This window comes from Gouania willdenowi, chromosome 6, assembly GCF_900634775.1.
Source record: "Gouania willdenowi chromosome 6, fGouWil2.1, whole genome shotgun sequence".
NCBI classification, from domain to species: domain Eukaryota; kingdom Metazoa; phylum Chordata; class Actinopteri; order Blenniiformes; family Gobiesocidae; genus Gouania; species Gouania willdenowi.
The window spans coordinates 4,834,289-4,853,176 of NC_041049.1; the positions used below are offsets into that span (position 1 = coordinate 4,834,289).

General features: G+C 39.6%; 1 protein-coding gene across 2 annotated transcripts in view; it reads left to right on the top strand.

Moving 5' to 3' along the window:
* LOC114466054 (G1/S-specific cyclin-D2-like) overlaps positions 1-18,607 on the top strand; it is a 58,158-nt gene extending 39,551 nt beyond the window's left edge. For both annotated transcript variants that reach the window (XM_028451495.1, XM_028451494.1), the window contains 3 exons: positions 8,095-8,254; positions 13,371-13,519; positions 17,670-18,607. In XM_028451495.1, the coding sequence (XP_028307296.1) occupies positions 8,095-8,254; positions 13,371-13,519; positions 17,670-17,834 (474 nt within the window). In that variant the 3' untranslated portion in view covers positions 17,835-18,607. The remainder of the gene's footprint in view (positions 1-8,094; positions 8,255-13,370; positions 13,520-17,669) is intronic.
* The last annotated feature ends 281 nt before the right edge of the window (positions 18,608-18,888 follow it).

Sequence of the window (18,888 nt, forward strand, 5' to 3'; positions counted from 1 at the left end):
ACTTCAAAAACACACAAAGCAACAGTAAAAACACTGAAGACATCAACAGAAAGTGCAAAATGAGAGGAAAAAATACACAAAATGACCAAAAAACACATAAAATGCCAACACAAACTCATTGTTCTTGCTTGTATTAATGCTCAGATTGGTCAATATTCTGAATGTTGACAACATGGCCTTCAGATCAGACAAAAAAACAACATAAAATTTAAAGAAAATTACAAAACGACAACGATAACAGAAAATGAATACACAAAAATAGCTTCAAAATTACAACAAAAATAAACAAATTGGCTCATAAAACAAAGAAAAACACACTAAATTACTTCCAAAACACACAAAGCGACAGTATAAACACTCAAGACGACAACAGAAAGTGAAAAATGAGAGAAAAAAATACACAAAACGACCAAAAACACATGAAATGACAACACAGACTCATTGTTCTTGCCTGTACTAATGCTCAGATCGGTAATTATTCTAAATGCTGACGTTAATGTTGATAGTGTGGCCCCTCAGATCTGACAATCACATTTTTGTGACCCTGCTGTGATAACAGTTGCCCACCTCTGCTCTAGATGTAGAGGTTTTATCTTGTCTCTAACTCACTGAGGGAATCAGGAATGCGTGTCCTACAGGTCAGATTGGCACAATAATACAATTAAAGCCTAATGTGAGCTTTACACGTTGTCTCAGCCCCCCCCCCAAATACCCCTCCCCTCCTGCGTCGCCTGCAGCTGTTGAGAGAAATCAGGACTCGCCTGGTTTCGACGCTCCATTTTGTCGTAAAACCTCCCGACTCCTGGATTTCCTCACAGGATGTCGGCAGCCGGAGGTTCAAGCCTTGCCTCAGAGACGCTGCAGCTCGTCTTTTTCTTTGTGATGAGCTCTGGCAGAACGCCCCACTCATGCTTTACTTTTACCTAGTGTGCGAACACGCCGGGTCTTTTCTCTGCGGGTCGATGAGTGCCAGAAATGATCGCTCCACATGTAATTGCTTTAAAAAAACACACTGTTGGCCTGTGAATGTGAATGTAAATGACCTGGTTTATTAATTGCTTTTATCACAAATTAAATGAAGTACTCCTGAATTTCTGAATATCAGACACATTCAGGCTCTGATTTTCCATTAAAAAATCCTCCCAAATCCTTGACTTCCGCGTAATAATTCCAGCAAGTTCTTTTTGAAAACTAGGTTTCATTTTTTCACATATTTTTCAGGAAACTTCCTTTGATCTGATCTGTTTCGACCTGTCTTCTTCAGAGGCATCTGCTGATCGCTTTGATGTTTTTTTTTTTTTTTTTTTTACTTCCGAGTTATAATTCCATTAAGATTCTTTTTGCCTTTTTTTTTAACGATATGTTAAGGTTTCATTTATTCAGACAACTGTTCCTCAGGAAATCCACCTTGATCTCCTGACATCTTGATTTCCAGTTCATAGTCGTTGCTACAGGATCATCTCTGTCCCCGTGTTTGTGGAACTTTGGGTGGATCTGACGGAGGAACATGAATCGGTTCCCTTTGTTGGATGGTTATCTGGTTTTAACCGAGTAGCGGTCCGTGTTCTATGGCAGCATAGTAGCTTCAGGTAGCTGAGGCGAGCACCTCACTCACACAGACAGATGGCGGTGGACGTCAGAGCTTCCGTAAACAACGTTCCGCTCCAGAGAATAAAAGTTGACAACAAACGGGCAGTTTTGGTTCGTGGAACATGGTTTTTTTGGGGCATTCTTAGCTAAATTGAGGGACAAATGGCCCGTGGCCCTCATTAATTTCTGACATGGGAAGTTATCGTTTATATCATGGTATGACAAATTCTTACCGGTGAGAATGTTGTTGAATAAATAAAATCGAAAACGATAAAATATCGCACATTCCTAGTTGATCTTCATCTTTTTTTAATGTATTTTTAAGAGTTGTGCCACAATGTATTAGCGATAGAAAAGGAAAATGTTTGTGAGCAAGCAGAAATTTGTCTCATAATTTTAGAAAAATAAATTGACAAATGATTCTGTGTACCCCCTGAGGTGTGTCGAAGTACCCCTAAGGGTCCACGTACCGCTGGTTGGGAACCACTGCTCTAGACGTCGACTCCCATTGATCGAGGTTACCCCTGGTAGAGGGAAACACCGACTTTTTAGAGCCTTCAGCTGGCACAACTCAGACATTTTTGCTTGGTTTCTGACCAGCAAAGATAAAATCCAGCCACTGGGTCTTGAACCTAGCGTGATTTACATTATGTTTGATTTGTAATTGTTACACTAGAACTCTGGTGCATGTGTTATTTGTGTGCGCGCAGCAGCCTCCGTTTGGGCTGATGTAGGTAACACTGCGTTGTTGCTGCTGCTGAGGTGTGTGCACATTGAGAGAGAGAGAATGTGCTTTTAACAGAACATGTTATGTTACTGTGATGTTGCTGTCGGACTAACGTAAGCTTGTTAGCTCCTCTGAGGGAGAGACTTTGGAACGTTTGGAGGGAGGGATCTGAGAGTTGCGTACTGCACCTTTAAAGGAGACAGCTTTTCTCAGAAACTGTTTAAGATAGGATAACCAAATTTGGTGTGTGGCTTCAGGCTATCAATACCTTGATGGAGTTTGGAAATGAGAAGTGTGCAAATATTCTTATGTTGTTTTTTTTACTCCGTTCAAGGTATCATCAAAGGGGACAGCTTTTCTTAGAAACCGTTTAAGATAGTTTGTACTTTTATATTCTGATGTAATAATAATTTATTATGTAGACATCTAAGATCTTAGATGTAGGACATTTAGGAAAGGTTGTGAGTTATAATGACAACCAATCTGGCGGAAGATGTTGATGACTGTCTTTTTGTTTAAAATTAGGCCCCAATTTGACACAAAAATACCCCATGTGCATGTTTTCAGACAATATCCCGCATTCACATGCTATTTTTTTCCATAAAAGCATCTAAAATGTCTATATCTTTTTCAAAATCTTGTGTTATGTATCCGTGCAGGATTTGGTGCAAATTGAAATTGAAATGGCTTTACAATGCGGACTAAACCCTCACTTCCACATTTAGGGACTATGTCACACAAATCTGGCCTCTTAAGCATATCAAATTTAAAATACATATGTCTTCCTTGTCAGTTTTACTGTGTTTCTTCCCGCCTCTGGAAATCTGAGTGAGTTTAGTGCTTCCACCAGCTGCCCTTGTCACTAATTCTACAGTCACATGATTTTCATCCTAAAAACTGTGTCACTTTAGCTATAAAACATGTTGCCTTAGGGGATAATCAGGCTTGATCATTGTATTGAGTCATTGTATTCTCTGTGTAAATTGAAGTATCCCCCCCACCCCTTAAACCTGTGATTTAGGTTAGTGTCAACATTTAGAATAGTGACCAATTTGAGCATCAACACAGGAAAGTGTTTTTTTTTTTTTTGTATTTTTTGTTACGATTTTGTATATTTTTTTTCATTTTGTGTATTTCTGTCCTCATTTTATGTGCTTTTAGATTCGATCTCTGTATTTTTATTGTGCTATGTTTATTTTCCTGCTATTTTTGAATAACTTTTTGAGTTGTCTTGTATGTTTTTGTCGTAAATTTGTGTATTTTTGCTGTTGTTTTGTGTATGTTTTGGTCATTTTGTGTGATTTGGAAATCATTTTGTGCGTTTACTTTGGTGGCTGCCTAAAATTAGATCGAGGGCCACACAGAGCCCCCGGACCGCCATTTTCCTGTCTCTTATAAACGATAGTGTTTTAGTCAATAATGTGTTTCATAAAATCTTAATATAAAAACATTGGTCACGGTTACATGACGTTTTTTAATCCTGAATTATTTATTCCGATTTAAATCATTCGGAATTAAAGTGTTCTGCTTCGTGTTTACATGGAAATGGTAATTCCCAAACGAGGTTTATATGGAAAACAAGTTTGTTCGGCTTTAGTTAATTCCGCTTTAGGTCTGGGGGTTAGGAAGGCTCTGATTGGACGTATCACGTCTATCAGGAAAAACACAACAAACCTTTTATTGTCGGCTGTAACACAGACGACCACACATGAGAACAGTTTTCACCTTTATTTTGATTGTAGTGTTGAAGCAGCAGCTCGACAATAACACACGGTTTCAGTTTGGACAGCGGAGCGGAAGAAGATAGGAACTAATCACTGGTAAATAAAGCCCAGTAAAACTCTGTAAAACAGTCACCATGAATAAATATTTGCTCCCTGGTAAAGATAGTAGCTCTAATAACTGGTAAAATGATAAACTTATGATATTACAGCCTGTGAATGCAGTACGGGGACGCATTTATTCCGCCTCCGGGTCCTAGTGCCAGCCGTCTGGTGAAGCCTGTTCCATTTACCGTGTTTACCGAGGTCCGTGCCCGTGTCCATCAACTCTTTTCATTATATCCATGTTTTTTAAGGCTCTTATCAAAAAGTCTAGCCTGGAGTCCTGGCCGCCGCCATCTTGGATTATGCCATTGCCGCAAGTCGCACATGCGCAAAACGATCCAAATTAACTTAAAGCCACTTTAACCAAGTGAAGTGTTTACAAGAAAGAGGAATTATCTAATTCGGAATTAACTTTAATTCTGAATTAAATTAGCATTAGGAATTATGTGTTTACAAGGTCAGGTTAAAGAGGAATTAACTTTTATTCCACTTTAAAGAGGAATTATCGCTCCCATGTAAACGTGTAAACATTGATATGTTTTTTTGCTTTGATCCTGTGATGGAGAATCTTAAGAAGAGCGTCTCCTCATCCACAGGGTGTGTTGTTGGTGGATAAAACAAACATCCACCGCCGTTTGAGCAGCCGTCGCTCGCACCGCAGCTTTCATTGTAGGCGCCTGAAGCCGGTGAGAGGAAGGAAGGCGCTCGTCTCCACCGAGCTGGTCACATGGCGGTGATGTGCACACAAAGGATGCGAGGAATGAGAAAGGCATGCAGATAATCAGATAAAATGTAGCAACGCTGCTGGTGTTACTGAGACACTTCCTCTGGGAAGTGGGACACGCTGTGATCTGTTTCATGGTCCGTGGAGGAATGGCAGCACGCCATCCAACCTCCTGACCAGGGAGAGGGCCACAGCTGAGGAAATGTCCAACTTTTAGTGATTGGATTTGTCCATTACAGCAGTGGTTCTCAACCTTTTCAGCCCACGACCCCCAAAATACAGGTTCCAGAGAGCGGGGACCCCCCACTGTAAAAGTTGCAAATTAGAGTGGGCAAAAACGGACAGAAAAAGTGGTGAAAAGGGTTCAAAGTGTCAATATTGGAACCATTAGCTGGAAAAAATTGTTTAAACTGGCAAATAATTGGCATTAAAAATCGTGAATGTGGTTGAATTGGCAAAAATAAGCATGAAATATGGTGAAAAGAGGTTAAAAGTGACAATAATGGGTCAAACTATGTGACATTAGGTTGAAAAACATGGTGGAAAGGGTTTATAAGTGCTGAAAATGTGTTGAAAGTAGAAAGAATGTGCAGAAAAAGCATTGAAATTTGAGGGAGAAGTGTCAGAAATGGGAGTAATGTAGCAAAAATGCATTAAAAGGAGCAAAAATATTGTTAAAATGCAGCAAGTTTGGTGCAGTTGCAGAATACATGTAATAAATTAGCAAAAATTGGCTCAAATTGTTCAAAGAAAATTCTGAGTTTCTTGAAGACATCTGGCGACCCCCCTCCAAGTGTCTCGCGACCTCAAATGGGGTCCTGACCCCAAGGTTGAGAACCCCTGCATTACAGGAGAGCAGCTGTCACTACCCGTCTCGTGTTTTTTTTTTTTGTTTTTTTTGTTTTTTACCATCTTACTTTTCTTTTATGACTTCACTGCCTATTAAACTTCTGAAATTGTGCCAAACATGGTAAATAAGGTTAATTAATTCAACTACGGTTATTAATTTTATGATTTATATGCTTTAAATGATCAAAGTTGCAGCTCTGACGAAGACCTGAGCGCAAGTAGAAGTTAAAAAACACTGTAAAACATTCTGAACGGCTCCTACGCACACGGGAAGCTGTTTATATGGGCAGTTTTTAGCATGTTTAACAAAGACGACCATGGCTGCAGTTTGACACGTTACACAACCTGTTGTTTTTCAGAAGAAGATACCGTGAAAAAGGGATTGATTCATTTTATTTTCCATTTGATGATTGTGAAACCTTCATTTACAGTTACCCAGTGAATCACCCTCATGTTTGTCACAAAATTCCCAGCAGCCGAGTGATTATAGAACTGGATTTTGAGCAAGATTTGAGTTTTTTGTCTGTTTGATACATTTCAAACAGACAAAATTAACCGTTAGCATTAATTAATCTAAGTTCAACAGATGTCCCACCCTAACTTACTCTCCCCTGTTCCTTTCCCCCTCAGCAAGTAATAACACTGCCCTTCTTTTTATATCTTCCCTCTAATAAAGTTCTTCTTACCTTTCCTTAGGGTGGGCTGATTTTGAAAAGGAAAAAATAAATCACACGTTTAAAAAAAAATAATAAAAATTGGACCCCCACATAATCCATAAATGCCTTACGTCACCAATTTACACTGTTTTTCACCAGAAAACGTATTCTAAACATCTAGAAAGTGTGACAAATGGACAAATATGCACAATTTTGCCCATAATCTGCATTTTGAAATCATATCGGACACATTTCCATGGAATCTTTCCCGTTAAACGGTTGGCTGGGGGTCTAGCAGTGTGGTTAAGGTCTCGCAAAGTGATCTCGTGTGATTTCAGCGTAACCCATCTCGTTTCAATAAATCGTTTAAAACAAATAAAATGTAAAAACAATGAATAGTAACAGTAGTTGACTCCATTAACCCTGTGTTGAGCATGTTTGGTACGATCTTCTTCTCTGCTTCATTGTCCACTATGAAACCGCAGTTGAAACTGTCGCCCTCTGCATTCACAGATTTTTATCGGTTCACGACTGTTTTTATTCTCTGTCGGTAAACAAAAGACGCTTACATCGGCATATTTAACTTGACCTGGTTTTTAGAGCAATGGAAAAGCAGCACAAGTTTTTTCTATTTTCATGAATAGTGTTTGAACTGTTCTAATGTTCTAAATCATTTACTATAAATACTAAGGATGTAACGATTAATGGTTAGGCAGTTTAAAATCGATTCATAGGTATCACATCGGTACTTTGAAAATTGAATCGCAGTACTATATATTTATCCCTTCTCTTGTCCAGCAGTGTACCAGCGGGCGGAATCTGCTACTACTTTCTTTCTGGCCGTCTTCTACTCTTAAACATGTTAATAAATGATTCCTTACCCCTTTAGCACCGAAAGAATATCTGTAATATTACGTGAATATCTGTAAAAGTCACGTTTTTCTATTAGCTCTGTCAGCTAGCATAGCATCTCTTCTTCACTGCAAGAATTTCTGCATGCCAACCGACTGCTGGGTTACCAGCGCCCTCTGCTGGTCCAAACAAATATCTCACCTAAATCAGTGCAATGACGTTTTTTTTCAATTGTCCAATTGTTAAGGCACAAAATACATTTTCAGTTGCACTTTTAAAAATAAGAATAGCTATTATGCAGTTTTGCATTGTTTACTATAGAACCAGAATTTAAATTAATAGGCTTTTTTTTTTCATTTGTATTATTCCTTTATTTATTTCATTCAAGATTTATTTTTAGTTTAATTGCATTGTTTTGAATAGTTTATCAAGGGATTCTTTTGACTATGAAAAATAAAATAAAAATAGTACAGTATTTTCTAAAAATAAAGGAATATTTTTCAGCCATAAAATAAATTGTGAGAGAATCGTATTGTGAATCGAATCGGGAGTTGAGTGAATCGTTACATCCCTAATAAATACATAGAGAAACTATTAATGACCATACTTCCCTTTAAAGTTTCTGATATCTGTGAAAGTTACACATTTTTTGGTTGAGCAATAAAAATTGTGAAAAAGTGTGCCACCTTTTACGGATGTTATATTACCCCAATTTTTGGTACTGATGTTCAAAATATCAATAAGAAGAAGGCAAAATGCGATCTGGCAAAATTTGCCAAACTTTTTTATACCATTATCTTGTGAAACATTCTAGTGGACACGCTTTATCTAAGGAGGCGGGGTTAAAACTGTGGTTTCTTGTGTTTTTAGGATTGGGAACTGGTTGTGCTGGGGAAGTTGAGGTGGAACATGGCGTCGGTCACCCCCAACGATTTCATCGAGCACATCATACGCAGGCTGCCCATTCCCAAAGAGAAGCTGGCCATGGTCCGAAAACACACGCAGACGTTCATCGCCCTCTGTGCTACAGGTAACACAGAAGAAGATTCCCACACACACACACACACACATTCCCTCACCATGACTCATCCCTGACCTCTTTCTTCTCTATTGGCTGCCTTATCCTCGGTGTGTGTTTCCTTCACATCTGCTAAAAGCTGTTCTTGAGTGCTCCTGCACTTTCCTTTGTGCTTCCTAAGAAAGCTGCTGTCCGCCCCGTGTTCGGAGTCTTCTTCCATGATAGCGATTGCATCTGGAGCAGATGAAGCTCTGTGTGGTTGAGGGCAAGGACGTTTCCTAGTGTCCAAAATAAACTCTGCAGGAAATGAGATGATATCCTGGACTGAGTTACAGATGGTCCTCTCCACTGTACAAAGCTGTCTGTACATCACATATTTAGCCAACATATTCCTGGGGGCGCTAATGTACTATACACACATTTACAGGCTCTACTTCCTGTCTGAAATCAGGAGTAGCACTTAATTAATGGCTTATTATTATTTATTGTTTGTTCTACAAAATATAGTTTATTTTTCTATGTTTGAAGCTATTTTATAATGTACAGTATAATATATCGCAATATTTCACTGCAAGATTTTCGTATTGATCCAAAAAATGTCCACATCCATTTTTTAAATCATGTTTTTAATGGAAAAAATCAATTAATTTGGGCTAACAAATACATAGCACGTAAACACACGGGGAAGGGTTGTGAGGGTCGGGGGGTCCAGGGTCGAGCATGCAACCTTTTGTGCTGGCGTAACTTAACAGTAGATTTTTTTATGCAAATCATCAGTTTAATTTAGTTTTCTATAATTTTATTGAATTATTTGAATTGATGAAGACATTGTAAAAATGGCAGATTTTTTTCACATTTTTTAAAATTCCTTTTCAGGGTAAACCTGTTTTCCTTTGATTCCTTTTTCCATACTTTTATGTAATTACCGATGTACTAAACATCCCAAAAAGATAGAAATTCTAGTTTAATCTAGTAGAGGGTTAGGGTTAGGGTTAGGTGAGCAGTACTTATTCTTAATGATGTTTAGCGTAGAGAAGGCTGACACAGCTATAGGTAGAGCCAAACATTGTTAATGTGTACACCGCCACTTTGTTAAGTACAGGAAACTTGGCCTTTGGCACAGTCTGCAGCCAAAATGTGACAGGGTCAGAGGATTCACATTGCTCTCTTAACACTACATCAGCCTGTAAATCTAATAGCTCCATTTGAAGGGCCTGTGCATTAGCCCATTTGTACACATGTATTGCCTCCTTAGAGAAAGAGGTAACATTCTTAACAAAAAAATGGACTCCTTACAAAGAGCATCAGCTGATCTCCCAATGTAAAGCCATCAAAACGAGCCCTAAAGTTTTCAATCAACTTTTGGATAAAGTCAGAATGAGCAGTGACATTGCTTTCCTGTATCTCCTTCAGTGAAGGAAAATGTGTACAGTCCTGCTCAAGATCCATTTTCAGAATGTCCAGTTTCCTCTGAAAAGACTGGACGGCAGCCACCAAGTCACACACAGAATTGTCTTTTCCTTGAAGCTTCAGATTGAGGTCATTTAAGTGTCCTGTGATGTCAACCAGAAAGGCCAGTGTGTCCATGTTACTGTCCTCTTCTAAAAAGTGCAAAAATATCTGAGCCTTGTGACTCTTTTGTTGTGCAAGGAAATCTTTAATTTCATTTCTTATCTTCCAAAAGCGTGCCAGCACTTTTCCTTTACTCAACCATCTGACATTGGAGTGCAAGAGTAGGTCATTGGCAGGAGCATCTACTTCTGCTAAGAACTCCCTGAGCAGACGATGCTGGTGAGCTGATGAAGCCCTGAGAAAGTTAACTAGTTTGGTGATGGTGTTCATAGCTTCTGCATGATGCTCTGAAAATGTGGAGCAGAGAACAGACGTGTGGATAATGCAGTGATATGACAAGAGCTCTGGGTTGTCCTCTTTCAGTCGACTGACTGCACCCTTTTCTTTTCCTATCATAGACGGTGCCCCGTCAGTGGTGATGGAGACAACATTTTTTACATCGATTCTCCTCTGTTAGCATTTTCTTTTATGGCCAAATATATGTCCTCTCCCCTGGTGTGCGTTTTCAAAGCTGTGACGCCTAAAATGTCCTCTACAAATGTTTTAGTCTCTTGATGATAGAATCGGACATACACCAAGAGCTGAGCGTTGTCACTCACGTCAGTTGATTCATCAGCAGCTAACGCAATGCACGGGGCACTTTGGATGGCGCTGTCAAGCTGGGACTGCACATCCTCCGACAGTAGCTCAGCTCTTCTAGTTGTTGTTGTGGATGATAAGGGAATCTGACGAACCTTTTGTTTTAGCTGCTGTCCTTCTTTGCCCTCAAACAGCGTGTCTGCCAACGCCTCCATACACTCTTTCACCATTCCGGAGTCAGTAAAAGGCTTTTTATGTTTGCCCAAAATCCATTGTACTCGAAGTGAGCACTCGTAGGCTTGTTGCTGTGCTGTAAGGGACTGTGCTATCACCCGTGTTGAACGCTCATACTGTCCTTTTAGCTCACCAATTTTCCTCGTCCTCGCGGGTGATCCTGGTGGGTCATTTTTGTTGAAATGCCGCTTGATGTTTCCACTTTCAACAACAACAACAGACTCTGAACAAATAAGACACACGGGTCGTGTAGAACTCGATGAAGGCAAAATGAAAGTATACGCCTCAGTCCACTCATCTCGAAAGATGCGGTTTTCAGAGTCCACTTTTCTAATTTTTGACAACGCCATAATTCATTCACGTATCTCATAGTAATGTGTGTACAAGCCAAAGTTTGTGATCTCTCCGGACCCCGGCTCTTCCAAAGGACCCGACACAGACATAGCTGCCCTTGTGCACGCCTGTCCAAAAATAACTTTCGGTAAAAAAAAAATTTTTTTAATTATTATTTCAGTACTTTTAAACAAAAATGTTTGGAGGTCCGGATAAAAAGGTCTTGGGGTCCGGACCTGGACCCCGGTCCGCCAGTTGGGGACCCCTGATCTATTGTATGAGCACCACCAGCAACAGAGAAGCCCCTCCCCTCGATGCGCTCCCTTCCCAACTTGTTTGGACACTCTTCCCGAGCATCTTTCGACGCTGGTGACAAGCGTCTGATTCAATGAGCACAAGGGTCAAACTATGGTCGTGAAAATCTCCATTTTCCGTAATCACAAGCAATCTGAGGCCCTGTGTGCGTGGGTTGCTCCTCCATCATGTGTTGCATTCAATATCTTAGACTAGAGTGTCTGGCAACATTTCTGGACGCTCGGCAACTCGTGGATTTAAGTCCGGTCAGCAGTTGATTTCTGCTGATGTGCATTATATATTGATGGACTGTTCCTAAAATAATCTAATATAATCTCTCTCTTATTGCAATATGTATTATTTATTCCCATTATATATGACTTTGGTGGGCTCTCAACTAATGCTGAGCTAATTTAACAAGATAAATTCTTCCTCAGTGCGAATGAATCTCTCATTGACGTCAGAGCGGCCCTATATTCACCTGTTTACGAGCTGTAGTTATTGAAGCCAGAGGCTCCACCAATGAGCTCTGTGACACAATAAAATCACTTTTAAAGCACTTTATTCTTTCAGATATGAGCGCGTTTCCATGGTAACCTCCAGTATTCCGGAGCTGCTGCTAACATTTGAGCCCAAAGAAGCCGGCAGTGGATAGTAATGCAGACTATCTATTACTAGCTCGCGATTAATTACATAATTAATTAATCACTGATTAAAGTGAACCTTTATTAGATCTTCCGATTTCCCACTCCCTTTTTTAGAGTTTACCCATTTCCGTGTAATTCCCGTGTTAGTTTATCCATTTTGTTTGTTTCATCGGCTTTCCCTGAGTCAATGTAATTTCCTGGCTAATAAACTTCTTAAAATTATGCCAAACATGCTGAATATGATTAATTACGGTAATTATTGTTCCTAATGTCATATTTCTGAGCCAAAACCACATGTTGAAATCACACGAGATTACTGAGCGCAAGATTTGACAAGTCAGTCTGTTTTTGCTTCACTTGTTAGACATTTAGCCACTGGGTTAACTGGAGGAAAAAAAAGAAAATGTTTGATATTGTCCCAAAAAAAAAATGTCGGTGAGGTGAAGTCCATTTTATATCATCATTTTGGATGAGATTCTATATTTCTCTCTCTTTTTTGACCATTTACAATAAAATATTGTGTGTAAATGTGTGATATCATCCATAAACTTGCACGTGAGGGGATATTCTGCATCATATCGCAACTCAATCAGACACAGTTTTTAAAGTGCAGGTTGTTTGTTAATCATACAAACACCCACACTGACTGAGCAAGTATGACAGATCATCAGCTGTTCCCTAATTATGAATACAATGACAGCTCAGTCTTTAAGACTTATGGGGGAAGTATCTGGGAGTCCTCTCTACGTGAGTAGGTGGATTTCTCTGCTATTCTCATAAAAGTGGAAATTTCTCTGCAGGAAACCACAGTCGAAAGCTCAGTAGAAAACCAGACTCTGGGAAAAATCTACTTCAATTTAGATGTTTAGATTTGTGCTGCTAGCTAACCAGCTCTGTCATGTTTACTTTAACTGGACGGTCTGTTTCGTTTGGTCAGGTCTGAATGTCCTCGGACAAAGATGTGGACAAGTTTGCACTATTAAAAAGAGATTAAAGCAGTGGTTCTCAACCTTTTCAGCCCTTAACCCTCAAAATGAAGGTTCCAGAGACTGAGGACCCCCACTGTAGCTGAAGGTGGTTGAGCACAGACATTGGAGACATGTGGAAACAGGGCCATCTATAAGGGGAATGAAGGGGAGAGATTTTTGGGGTCCATCCATGAAGTCAGAAAAATGATGGTCAATTGTTCTATGAATCTGTGATAACCACATTTATTTATTCATCTGAATAATATCCATTGTTACCAGGAAGTTTTGTATTATTTGTTCCATAGTATATAGTAAATCCTTGTTTCAGTCAGAAATAAAATGGGTTAAAAGTGACCAAAAATGGTGTAAAAGGTAGTGAAATGGGGTTTTAAAAACCACAGAAAGTGGTTGAAAGTTGCACATTAGAGTGGCCAAAAACGGACAGAGAAGCTAATAGAAAGGGTTCAAAATCAAATCTAATTGACGTTTCTTCTCCATCAGACGATCGTCTCGCTATGAACCCCCCCTCCATGATCGCCACCGGCAGCATGGGAGCCGCCGTCTGTGGCCTGAAACTGGACCACAGTGACCAACGGCTGAACCGGGACAACCTGACCTACCTGCTGGCCAAGATCACCAACACGGAGGTGGTGAGTACCAAACTGGTACCAAACTAGTACCAAACTAGTACCAAAGTAGTACAAATCTGGTACCAAACTGGTACCAAAGTAATACCAAACTAGTACCAAACTGGTAGGGGAGTGGTGGCCTAGTGGCTAAGGACGCTGGGCTTGTAATCGGAGGGTTGCCAGTTCAAGCCTCACCGGGGCCGTCACTGTGGGATGTTGAGCAAGTCCCTTAACCCCGAACTGCTCCCCAGGCGCCGCAAAATGGCTGCCGACTGCTCCTCAGGGATGGGTTAAGTGCAGAAGACAAATTCCAATAATGTACTAACATTACATGGCCAATTAAAGGCGAAAGCCCAATTTAATCTTAATCTTTAATCTTTAACAAATTAGTACCAGACTCGTACAAATCTGGTACCAAATTAGTTCCAAACTAGTACTAAACTAGTACCAAACTCCAGTGTTGATATTAAACATGGCGGCGCCTCCCATTAAGCAGTGGGTGAAGTTATTTAGCAGACTGCAGCTATAAAGAGACGCGGCTCAACCCAAACCTTCTCCCACATATTTGTGGTAGAACAGATGTGAGTTCCTGCTTTAGCTGCTGGTGAGAGATTTTCACAATAAAAGCAACAAGCCAAGTTCAACTGGGACAAATACACGTAGAGGTAGAAGGAGACACTTTTATTCATTTATTTTTTTGTTTTTACCTACAGTTTAGAAGTTATTAAGTAACCATTTAAAAAAATGCAGTGCATTGACTTTTGTAATTTTTAATTTAATTAAAAAAATACATATTTCTAACAAATCAAGTCAAGTTTAGTAATTAAAGCTTTCTAAATTACCTTAATATAATAATTTCAGTAGTGAATTATTTCCAACCTGTGACTTTAAAAAAAGACATAACAAAAGGTCATCATCAAAATACTACAAATTAAATCATGTTACTAGGTGATTCAGACAATTATATTTGACATCCCTGTTAAACGTAAACTTTTCATTTTGTATATCCCCCATTCATTCCCATGAAAAGTTTCTGACTTTGAAAATTCTCAGAATTTTGCAACCCTTGTTAAAATGTTATGTCTTTTCTTTTTCTTCTTTCTTGGTTATTGGCGTGTTGCAACTAACTTTGATAAGTGCGTATCACTATCAGATTTCTCATGAAAGCTCGGAAAGTAGCGATCGTCACACAAAGTGTTACGTACACATGGATAAAACGGTGCCCCCCAGTCTGGGATTTCAGTTTGTCTCTAAAAAAGATTTTGTAGTGACTGAGGTTGTGTCGATCGTCTTTTTCCGATCCATCGCAGTAGTTGCAAAATATGTTGTGAGTTCGTTAAACGTTACAGTGGTGGGAAGAGTCACCAAGTTACAGATGGAGATCTACTACTCAGTCAATGTGTTGTTTTTGTTAGATGTTGAGAAAAGTAAGTGTAGGCATTGTTTTAGCCTTTTTTTGTCCTCAGAGCTGATTTAAATCCAGGCAGGACTTGATGTGATGTGTGTGCGTGTGCGTGTGTGTGTGTGCACGATGCGTTCATGGTGCTGTTTGTTCCAGTAAAAATCAGTTCTCTGTGTGGTCTGCCTGTCAGGTTTACAGTTACACAGGAAGTGAGTCTGCCATGTTAAGGTGATTCATAAAGGGAATATGTACCATTGTACAGTGTAGACTAGAGACTCTCTTAAAACGCAGTAAGTGTGGCTGATGTCGTCATGGTTACGCACACACACACACACAGATGCACTTTCTTCTTTGCCGCCGCCGCTGCTGAAATCTCCAAAGGCCACAGAAATGCCACGGCGGCCTCCTGCGTTGTGGCTGCGTTGCCATGGCAACCCGTGCACGGCGACCCCGCCGTCACAACAGGCCCATCGGGATCCAATTATTGGTTATTTCAGAGGAATGCTGGTCTCTGTGTGAGACCTCCCACACTTTACACACACAGACACACACACACTCACACACGTCACTGACAGTAACTGTTAAATTACTCCCCTCCTTAAAGCTGCAGTTTGTGTTTTTTTTTTTTTTTTTGCTTAATTTTTTCAAAAATCCATAATAATCTTTTATCATATTGTAATCTTTCTCTTGGCTCTGAATTCAAGCTTTTGTTGGTTTTCTTCAAGTTTGAGGCAAAAAAAAAAAAAATTCTGAATTTTTTTTCCTAGTTGGCATAATTTTTTTGTCATGGTGAAATTATTTAAAGTCAGGAAGGTACAATGAACTCCAGTGATATATTATTATTATTTTTTTTTTTAAATATAACTATATCTTTCCTCTTTTTTTAAAAAAAGAATGAATTCAAACTTTCAGAACGTTAAATAAATAATTCTGATCAGGAGTTATAACTGGGCTAGGCTAGAAAAAAATTGAGCAAAAGAAAGTTAGATCAACATCCCTGTGGCCTAGTTTTAACACTTCCACATGTAAAAGTTGCCTGAAAACATCCGGTGTCACTGTCCTACTTCCACTTTTCCACCCGGAGGGTCTCAGTGCAACAGGTCAAAGCCATTTCCTCCTGACCCAGCCGTAAACCCTGAGGAGGAGGAGACCCCCCTGCCCCCCCCCACCTCCCCCACCCCCTGCCTCTCGAACACTGGACTCTTACTGGACTCTTACTGGACTCTTACTGGACTCCTGCGCCCATGCTTTGTTTGGGTATCAGAGGGTGCTGGCACCCATTGTTCCTGTCAGATGGACCACCTACCTCAGACGCACATAATTCCCTCCTGGAATGCCACACATGTGACTGAAGCTGTTAACCAGCTCGTCAAATGGGCTGAAATGCCAGCGGTCGTCACGCTATCAACTGAAGGAAAAGAAGAAGAAAAGACTTTGTTCTGTCTCCAACAAACCAACGTCACTAAATGTCCAGCTGTTGTTTGATTGGCCAGAAATGGGATGTGTTGGTGGTGTTTGTGTTGGTATTATCCTGTGTGTGGGTTCATAGATGTAGTGTGTGAGTGCACGCTGAATGAACAGCGTGATCTGACACACGCACACAAATATGATCCTCTGTCTTACGCTTTAGTTTGTTTTTTTTTTTACACAAGGAAAACTCCACATGGAGAGAGGTTGTAGGAGTTACAGTTACAAGTGTTAGGGTTCCACTCGTGATCGTGTGACTTGTGACTCGGGGTGCACCGATTTTTGAAAAAGCCTGACCTGCCGATTCCGATTTTGGATTGATCGATTTTAATACTGACAGCATACACCTTGAATGTTCCAATCTTATTTTATTGTAAAATATTGTGAACAATCATTAAATAATACAAACTTGTTGCTTTAACTGCACATGAGGCAGTTATCTCAAATATGAATGAAAAGTTTGGAACATTGCTGTCCATCAGCTTCTTTAGTCATTTTTGGCACTTACAAACCCTTTCCACTACTTTTCCAACCTAATGTTGCATATGTTGACCCATTATTGTCACTTTGAATCTTTTTTTTTTTTTTTCCATATTTCATGTTTATTTTTGCCCATTTAATCGCATTTACGATTTGTCATGGCCATTATTTGTCAGTTGAAACTAATTTTCCTACTAAATGTTCCAATGTTGATGCTTTGAACCCTTTTTATCACTTTTTCTCTGTGTTTGTGGCCACTCTTTAAACCAATTTCTGTGGTTATTAAAATCCCATTTCACCACCATGTTTGGTCACTTTTAACCCATTTTATTTCTGATTTTAATCAAGGATTTACATCTTTAAGATGACTTTATACTATGGCACAAATAATCATAATAAGCTTCATGGATAGTGAAACAATGGATATTATTCAGATAAATAAATAAATGTGGTTATCACAGATTCATAGAACAATGGACCATCATTTTGCAGACTTTGTGGATGGACCCCAAAAATCTCTCCCCTTTATTCCCCCTTATAGATGGTCCTGTCTCCACATGACTGTTCTTCAATGTTCATGTCTGTGTTCAACCACCTTCAGCTACAGTGGGTGTCTCCACTCTCTGGGACCTTTATTTTGGGGGCCATGGTCTGAAAAGGCTGAGAACCACTGCTGTAGAGAACAAGAAGCAAAACATCAACACCAGAAACGTCAAAACTGACGTCATTTTTTTAGAGAATATAAAGTGTTAGTTATTGTAGAGTGTTGTGTTTGTGTGTGTGTGTGTGTGTGTATTGATCCGTTGCTGCCTTTCGTTCCAGGACTGTTTGCGAGCGTGTCAGGAGCAGATTGAGCGCGTGTTGGCCTCCAGCCTCCAGCAGGGCCGGCAGTGTGGACAGGACAGCTCCATCAGGGGGGGCAGTAAGGCCCGTGAGCAGCAGGACCAGTCCAGCACACCCACAGACGTGCGCGATGTCAACCTATGAAATGGAACCAGCACTCACACCAGCACCCGCCCCCACCAATGAACTGCGAGCGAGGGGAGCAGGCGGAGGAGGAGGAGCCTGCCGTAGGTGCTGGTGTCACAATTCATGAACTTTTAGGCTTTAAGAATTTTTTTCTAGTTCTTCGTTTCTCGGCCCCTACCTGTCACAGGTGTGCTTCAGTAACCCAGTAACGAGATATTTAAAGAGACACCTTCTAGAAAACTTGATAGTGCCTTTGGTTCCTGCAGCGGGAACCAGAATATATTTTCATACTTGAAAAGAGAAAAAAAAGCATAATTATATAGATACGTATTTTCTTTTGATACAAAGTGAACGGAATAAACACAATTAATGCATATTTAGCTAGCATGTAGTTGTGTTACTCTGACAGTTATCCATTACCTAGTTCTAATGGGATTTTCCTGGACTGGAGACGTGCCAATGGTGCGTCTGCTGTCCAGCGGTGTTTAGAGTGGGCTGGGCCTGCTCACGGAGGCTGTCAGCAGGAAGTGCGTCAGTTTGGATTTCAGCGTTTTAGTAAATCCATCGACACGCGACGGGAGGAGACAAAGACTTTAGAAACGTTGGTGTGACAGAGTGTCACGGTTCAGCAAGACGCTTGGGTTTCAATGTCAGGAACCAGCACAAATGATTTCAAACTAAATTCAATTATAAATTTCAACTTAGCTTAAAAAAATATATATATATATATATTTTTTTACATTTACAAATTTTTACATTTGTAAAATGTCTAAAATAAATTTGCAAAAAAATAGGGTGTATTTTTTTTTATTTTAGGTGTGGTCATATTTTGTAAAAAAAAAAAAAAATGTAATATGTTAAAGGGTTTCAATATTTAAAAAAGTTGGTTTAAATAAAAAAATACAAAAGAAAAAACATCTAAAAATTGTAGACCTTTTTGAAAAAAATTGCCATTTTGCGAAAGAAAAAAGCATTTTACTTTTCTACTAAAATTTCTGTTAATTTTTCAAAAACGTTTTTTCTTTTTCAGGAAAAATGTCATTTTAAAATGGATTTTTTTTTTTCTCAAAAG